Source organism: Juglans microcarpa x Juglans regia, chromosome 1S (assembly GCF_004785595.1).
Source record: "Juglans microcarpa x Juglans regia isolate MS1-56 chromosome 1S, Jm3101_v1.0, whole genome shotgun sequence".
NCBI classification, from domain to species: Eukaryota; Viridiplantae; Streptophyta; class Magnoliopsida; order Fagales; family Juglandaceae; genus Juglans; species Juglans microcarpa x Juglans regia.
In genome coordinates, this window is record NC_054595.1 from 17,629,534 (window position 1) to 17,637,452 (window position 7,919).

Consider the following 7,919-nt stretch of genomic DNA (forward strand, 5'->3'; position numbering starts at 1 on the left):
TTGACTTTTCCAACTGGATCCGAGAAATGGATCCATGTCGACCTTACCGATTAGATTATAAGCAGTCATTGAAGAGAGCAGTGGATCCCTATTTCTCGGATTTGGCTGTATATGTTTAACAAGTGCCTAGCCAGCAAACGGGTACGAAGAAAATACTTCCAACCTTGCTTACATACGCAAAGGGGTAGCTCGAATGTTATTACAATAACTAGGTATATCAGGAGGATCTTAATATATGTTACAAGCTCTTCCAAATTAATCAAAAATCTTGAATGGATATACATATATTTCAAATACTTTACTGCATAATTTGAGTTGTCAATGCAACTTAAGCCATCCATGAATCTATGATCCATCGGTGAATAGAGCACCATGTCCACTAGATTTCATGAACTTTTTCAGCAAAAGAACTACAATTGCAATAGTAAGTCCGACAGCAGCCCATGTAAACAAGCGATCATCAGCCAGTTTATGAACCCTAATTTCAGGCTTTTGCGGCTGCTCATCACTGGATACCCTGGCTGAAACCTCCCTTGATACCCTGACTTCAGGGGGGCTGGAATCAGCATTTACAGGAGCCTCATGCACTTCTTCAACAATTCTATCACCCACTGGTGGATTTTGGAGCTCCTCGCTGATGGTCATGGCCCCAGAATCTTGTGAACTTGCCTGGGCTTCACTCTCACTGTTTGTATGGTGTCGTTTAGGAGCTTCTAAGGAGCTGAGTTGAGGAACAGCAGGTGCCTTCCTTAGCATGGATTCATGAATCTGTGATAATTTTCATTAAAACAAGACTTGGTAATAATGAAGAAACATGCAAAGGGGGAAACACTACTATATCTACCTCATCAATTAGCTTTTGACGTTCAGGATTCCCAAAGGTTGGGGCTGCTTCACGAGATTTTATGGCCAGAGCTCGCCTCTCTTCCTTCTTGTAGTCCAGTGAGCCCAATGCACCATTTGGGTTGGTGGGCATAAATGCGATGAGGGCAACTAATGCCGTCCGCACTGCCAACAGCAACAGTACATTATCAAGGTTAGAACCATTGTCAGGATGGGCTTTTAAAGATCGTATCTTTATCCATATGAACCTTGATTATCATTTACTCCTTCAAGCAAAGATGGGTAGCAAAACTAATGATTATGTAGCTTTTACATTGATATATTGCAAGTGGAATCCCAATCAAGCACTGCACTATATAAATCAAGAAACAAACAGATAGAGATGTATTGATCAAACTTCGCCTAATATACCAAATGATGTCCACCACATAGCCCAGTCTACTCTTATGAACGTGTTAAGAATTGTGCAAAACATTAAAGGTAGAAATAAGAAGACCAAGACGAAGTACTATACAATCAATTCCCATGAAACTGAGAAAAAGGCAACGACACAATATACCATTTATGCACTAGCAATAATAATAATAATAATAATAATAATAATAAACCAATTTATTGATATTGATGCCATCACGAGTTAAAGCAATCAAACTCCAAACTAAGCTCAGGTCAGGTAATGGGGTAGGGAAAGCATGGAAAAACCATACAAATGAATAGTGCAGCCAACCCTTTTCTTTTATAAGTCGTAATGCCAACCCAAATTATTGCACGGAAAATTTAGAGTAAAGTACATGCTACACCCCAGAGTACCTTTTTTTTCTTTCAATTTCTACAATCAAACTATCAAAAGATACCCTCGATCACGACCTAACCATCAAGATTGTACCACATCTAATATTTCAACGATCTTGATGCCCAAAAATGATAGTTGGGATGCAAATTGAAGGATTTGGTAGTTTGGGGTTATAACTTTTATTTTTGAAAAAAATGGTAGTTGGTGCAAGCCAAAAAATTTTAAATTTAAAAGAAGATATTTGCTATAGCAACTTAGCACTTTCATGCTGCATTCATGTTTATAAACATAAGCCAACTATAGCAACCTCTGTGTTCACAAATCTGAAACAAAATCTCTGGACATATTTTAATGCTAACAAGGGGGATGCGTGTTTAGAAGGACAATATTTACCACTCCAAGATGGCTGCCAGTGCTCAGGATGATGATTCGATATGCTCAAGCAAATCTTGGTTTGGGTTTCGAAACGACCATTTGGCTGAAAGAACAGCAGCATAACTTATTAGCAAAGTGCATCATTAAATGGACAGCTGTTCAACGCAAGATAGCTCACTGACCACAATAGAAAGATGACAAGCTATTAAAATGGAAGTGTATTTAGGATAGAGTATAGTCTTACAGTCAACAACATATAAGAAGGCGGCTTGAACGGGTATTCTGCAGGCAACTGGATCCGTCCATGATAGATTCCACCCTCAAATTCAGTATCGCGGGGTCCCATAATTGCAAATTGCCATTCAAATATATTCTCCTGAAAACAAATATCGAGAGCAAGCTTTCATAATGATAACACAAGCCAAAAAAAAAAAAACACATCAAGCGTGGTAGAAACACTCATGACTTTATTTGTTTTTTCGCAAGAGGGATGTTTTACATACAAAATAATTAGTGTACGTCAAAAGGAAAAAAAAAGAAAAGAAAAGAAAAAAGACAATCCAAAATACAGAAGACTGCAGTAATAACAGAAAAAGGGAAACATGCTAAAGATAATAAAACCATTCAACAGCTACCAAAATATCTAAACCTCCACAATAGATCAAACGAGAAAAATCTACTAATCTGACATCAATCATATGAATAATAAGGCCATTTAGTTCTCTATATTAAGCTTATCGCACATACCCTACCACACACACACAATATATTATATATATATATATAGAGAGAGAGAGAGAGTGAGAGAGAGCGGGGAGGGGGAGGGGGAGGGAGGTTCCATACGCGATGATTACAACACAGATCCAATAAACCACAAGGTTATGTTAAAAACTTAAAACGATCAATTTGATTAATACGAGGCCATCAATTCTCTAATTTCAGCTAATTGCATAAACCCCAAAAACAAAGAGAAAATCACATTCCCAATTGCCGCACAGATCGAATGAAGTACATATTTAAGTTGAATCCATTCGAATACCCCAGAATCCACAAATGTAAATAACTCCATAAAATAACTTAAACGAAAGAACATGGAAAGTGTTAAAAAGGGAAAAACCTCGAGAGGTAGGCTCATGAAATCATCAGAAGGATTAGATTGCATCTCCTTGAGCTCCTGCAGAATCCGCTTCACCGCCGGGTTCTTCAGGTTGTACTTGTCCTCCGCCATTCGATCTTGATCGGATCTGACGCCGATCCACCTGCCACCGTCTGATTAAACCGTATATACGCGACACCTATACGTATAAAAACATCGAGGGCGTCCTTGACTAGCTAGAAAGATAGAGAGAACGTGGTGTTAAATGGTCTGTTTCAGATCCAGAGTCGGTGACAGATATTTTAAACGTGTCAGCCATTCATTGGATCGCCAAACGAACTTTGAAATTATGGACCATTTTTCAAAGAAAAGCCCAGCCCAGATAAAAGGGTTTGCTTAGAAGTTGGGCCGTTCGTCTCCATTTAACAGGATCCGACCTTGCATTTCCAATCCGATCGATGAATTCATATTAGTTTGGATAGAGATGTCACCAAAATAAAATTTAAAAAATGATGCTATTTATTATGATATATTAAATTATAAAACCTTTTTTAATAAAAAAAATATAAAACGCACATTTACTTTTATAAACTTTCTTTACCATATAGTACTATTAAGATCTTTAAACAAAGTAATGATATAATTTTTTGTTATATATGTTATCATTCTAATTACATTGATTAATGCAATACTAAAATTGTGTCTTATCTTGAAATATGTTGGGATGACAAAAATTAAAGGAATGTTTGGAGAATGAGATGAAATTAAAATGTTATAAATAATAATAAAATGATTTGTAAATTTAAATAATTTGAGTTAAAATATTTTATTTAAGAGTAATCGGTCTGATATGGGGGAGGTCATGGATCGAAAATTTCAGTCCATCATTTCTTTCAGACCGGACTAAGACCGAACAGTTAACTATCGGTCGTGTCGGTCCATGAACATCTCATAAAAATATTATAAAGACCCAAAAGATTGTATGGCATCTCATAATCTGAAACTTCAACAACGCCACTACAGTATATTTTATCACTATATTCATCGTACAAAAACAAATCACGCATTGATTGGTGATTCTCTTATTGATATAGAAAACAGAGTAGCTTTATGATGAATACACAAAAAGAGAGGACTCCTATATATATATATATATATATATATATATGCCTAATTTCGATGATCTTAGGTATCACTCCTGAGGGAAACTGTTGTATTATATTCTGCAGAGATATCCCAGATCATTCTTTCTCCCCCGAAATTGAGGTTATATTTAGGCTGTTTGTTTGGGAAGAAAAGCCCAAAGTTTTTCTCCAGCTCTGGTTGTTTCTGGTTCTCATTAAACATGGCAAAAAGGTAAGTCTCAATAGCTCTTCCAGGCCTCTTGGGTGTTCCCCCTTTGACATGTCGGATCAAGTTCGAGCAATACGTGCGTGCATTGTCAAATGTTGTAGCAAACCCACCTGCCGATGGCCATCCACTCTCCGACACGACAACCTCCAACGAAGGCCCCCCAGCTCTCTCGAGTGCCGAGTACAATGCATCCAACATCGCATCAAAAAGGTTTTGGTACCCTCTCTGACCATCCCAGACCACAACCGACGGGGAAGTGAACAAAGCATAGGAAAGAGAGATGTCTCGTGGGCTTCCGGCGTAGCTGAAGTAAGTATACACGTTGGCAAGTAAAGGTGCCTTTGCATATACTAGGAAGCCGATGATGGGATCTAAATACGACCTAACATCACCCCGGAATGCCCCTTGCGATGGAGGGTAGGAGTTTCCTATCAAGGTCATGTCAATGGCCGTTGAAACCTTGATGTTGTCCTGAAGTCCGGCGGCTCTGATTGCGTTGTATATGTTCTGCATGGCAGGGAGAACGAACTGTGCTAACCAAGACGTACCTCCATTAACAGGGCTCACTTCATTTCCGACTGCAATGTATTGAAATCTTACACTGGGCCAGAAGTTCAGTACATTTTTCTGTACCCATGAACGTGCATTGGAAGGGTCGGTGGCAAGGCGCTGAAGGTCTGAGTTTGGAACACCCAGCATGAGTTGAATGTTGGAGCCTCTAAGGGCTTGCAGAGCCGCTTGATTCGGATCATAGATTCTCATTCGCTTGATGTTGTTCGATTTGTAGAGAGCTATAACTTCTGAGGCTGGTGGTAGATTGTTGCCCAGCATTCCATAACAAACGCCAACCGATTGTGCACCTGAAGTATTGATTCGGAATCGGGTAAATGCATGAACTAGACAAGAAAATCATGCAAATATCGGAGCTACGTGTTCTGTGAAAGAGATATCAAGTAACAAACAAGGCAGGCACAGATATGCACATGCACATGCAAATCAGAAACGCAGTCGATCAGATCGAGAGAGGATGGAAATTAACCTGTTGTGCCAAGGTTGGCCAGTAAGAATCCCAGAAGAATCACGATAGCAACCATGAAGGATCTTTTGCTTGTTTTGAAGAACGTAGACATAAAGAAGAAAAAGCTAGCACAAAGCAATGAGCTCGAAAGCTTGTATATATATATTCGAGTTACCACCTGATTCATTTCTGCTGATCTTTATATAGACGTAGAGAGTTGATAGTTTTTCCAACTACATTATGATATATATTCCAGTTTACTCGTATGATCAGTTTCATAGCGGCCTATGTACTTTACTGATTCAATTCACGCAGCTTATCTCTCAATTAATTACTAATTTCAAAGTTTCTCGGTCATAGTCTTCTTTCTTCTTTTTTTTTTTGGTGGGTAGATAAGCTGATGTCTCTATCTTGAATTGGAAAAATGTTATCCAAAAGAGAGAAAAAAAAAATACTAAGGCCGGTTTGGATACACAAAATATTTCATCTCATTTTATAAAATCTCATCATTACAATTTTTCAAAACTTTCATACAAAATATAATAAGCAATTCAATTTTTTCAAATTTTAAAATAAAAATTATATTAAAAAATTATATTTTAATAATATTTTATTTAATTTTTAATAAAATATCTCATCTCATCTCAACTCAATTTATTTTTCTCTTCTGAACTGCCAATAAGAAAAGACATAAAATCAATAAAGATAGATTAATATACAATAATTTATAGCCAACCATGGGCATATATATGGAACGAGAAAAGCTTCACTTTCAGGTTAGCTAGTCATCAATATTGCCTCCTTGGCTGGCGTTGCTTTTCCTTGTTAGCTCCTTCAATTAATGGAATTCCCACTAAATGATTGAGACTTCTTTAAAGCGAGCAATTTGGTACATTGAATTGAATATGCTATGATGATTCTACAGCATGCATGCTTGCGGTCATTATCAATGAAACAAACAACACTAGTTACGTGCCAATCCATCTTATCATTCTGTTGGTTTATGATTTTTGGACCTATTATTATAAATGCTGTTGACACTATATATCTATATAACACCACAGGCGGCTTCACTGTAGCAATGGCCGGGCTTCATTAATTGAACATGTGAGAGTGATAATATATATATATATATATATATTATATAAATACTACTTAGGGTCCCCAAAACTTATTTAGAATGTAAGTTTAAAAAATTTTATCTTTAAAATTATAAAATATTCTTTTTAAAATAATATTTTTTTTCATTTAATAAAAGATCTGCACATACAACTTCCAAGCGGTAACTGAAAATTTCTCAGATATATATATATATATGTTTAAAGCAAACTCAATAATTTTCTAAGGTAGGACAGACCAAAGATGAAAGACCAGAAATCATAAATCATTATCCAAACCTACCCACTTATGTTTAGCTGACTGGTAATGGAAGAATACCTATAAAGCGCACGACAATAAGTGGAACCTTTTATATGTTTCTTTATATTCTTTTCTTTTTCTTTTTCTTTTTTTTTTTCTTAATTTTCCGTTAACGTACGCTGAGGTCAGGAGTTTAATTTCATGCTTTTTTAATTTTCCCAATGCAAGTACCTTATAATGTATATTTCAAAATAATAAAGAAGTAAAAGAAATCATAAATTAATTTTAGGGTATTTGTCGTCCCTAATTAGCTCCTTGTTTGAAACATGCATGATCAGTTGTGATTTATCTCTTCGTAAAGGTTTGACGGTCAAGACGAATGAAAAACAAGTAACGTTGCACAATCTAAACAGTTTGATTTTTAAAAGAAGGGGAATAAATTATATTCATGGATAATGTACTAAAATTAAGTTCTAATACTACTACTACTATAAGAATATTGTCCTTTTCCAACAATTAAAATTACCGAAAATAATAGACAAAATCATCATAAATAAGTATTTTCGGTGACTTTTTCTTATAACAGGATCGTTGCTTTTGTCTTGTCATAAATAAGTTTTTGCGGCGAACAATGAAAATTGTTGCAAATACATGATCATTTGTGGCAAAATTCTTGCTACAAATAGTAGGAAATTGGTTGAAAATAATCTATGTGGATTATCCAAAAATCGCAGTAAATAAGTATCATTTTCCGGTGATCTTTAAACCTTTTTGGATCCTATTCCGGCGATTTGCTATCGCAAGAAATGAATATTTTGTGGCAAATTTGTGTCGCCAGTAATATACGTGACACTTTTTTGTCGCAATTTTAAAATGCTAGAATAAGTATTTTGTGGCAAAGGTTTTCTTTAGTAATTATTTTTTCGGGTGATTTTCCCTAGCTGAAAATAAGGCTGAGCAAATAGAGCACTTTTTCTTGCAACTATTTATTTGGTGAAAAGGACTTTTTGCGACATTTTTTTCGCTATAAAAAAATCATTTATTTCAATAAATTTGTCTTATCAAAAATAAGTTTTGCTTGA

General features: G+C 35.9%; 2 protein-coding genes across 2 annotated transcripts; both read right to left on the reverse strand.

Moving 5' to 3' along the window:
* Positions 1-142: 142 nt before the first annotated feature.
* Positions 143-3,378, reverse strand: LOC121245971 (ubiquitin-conjugating enzyme E2 32-like). The gene is made up of 5 exons (XM_041143912.1): positions 3,129-3,378; positions 2,256-2,387; positions 2,030-2,114; positions 845-1,008; positions 143-768 (listed from the first exon to the last, which is right to left on the reverse strand). The coding sequence occupies exons 1-5, from the start codon at positions 3,237-3,239 to the stop codon at positions 346-348; spliced, it is 915 nt and encodes a 304-aa protein (XP_040999846.1). The 5' UTR covers positions 3,240-3,378; the 3' UTR covers positions 143-345.
* A 727-nt stretch (positions 3,379-4,105) lies between these two features.
* LOC121245973 (glucan endo-1,3-beta-glucosidase, basic vacuolar isoform) lies at positions 4,106-5,729 on the reverse strand. Its single transcript, XM_041143913.1, has 2 exons — positions 5,500-5,729; positions 4,106-5,320 (listed from the first exon to the last, which is right to left on the reverse strand). The coding sequence occupies exons 1-2, from the start codon at positions 5,663-5,665 to the stop codon at positions 4,293-4,295; spliced, it is 1,194 nt and encodes a 397-aa protein (XP_040999847.1). The 5' UTR covers positions 5,666-5,729; the 3' UTR covers positions 4,106-4,292.
* Between the last annotated feature and the right edge of the window lie 2,190 nt (positions 5,730-7,919).

What these genes read in the sequence shown, in the direction of transcription:
- LOC121245971 (XM_041143912.1), bottom strand. Translation starts at nt 3,239, where the DNA reads ATGGCGGAGGACAAGTACAACCTGAAGAACCCGGCGGTGAAGCGGATT. An exon ending in TCATGAGCCTACCTCTCGAG is followed by an intron (nt 2,388 to 3,128) that starts GTTTTTCCCTTT and finishes ATTTGTTTTCAG; the next exon opens with GAGAATATATTTGAATGGCA. An exon ending in GTCAAAAGCTAATTGATGAG is followed by an intron (nt 769 to 844) that starts GTAGATATAGTA and finishes AAATTATCACAG; the next exon opens with ATTCATGAATCCATGCTAAG.
- LOC121245973 (XM_041143913.1), bottom strand. Translation starts at nt 5,665, where the DNA reads ATGAATCAGGTGGTAACTCGAATATATATATACAAGCTTTCGAGCTCA. An exon ending in GGCCAACCTTGGCACAACAG is followed by an intron (nt 5,321 to 5,499) that starts GTTAATTTCCAT and finishes TCAATACTTCAG; the next exon opens with GTGCACAATCGGTTGGCGTT.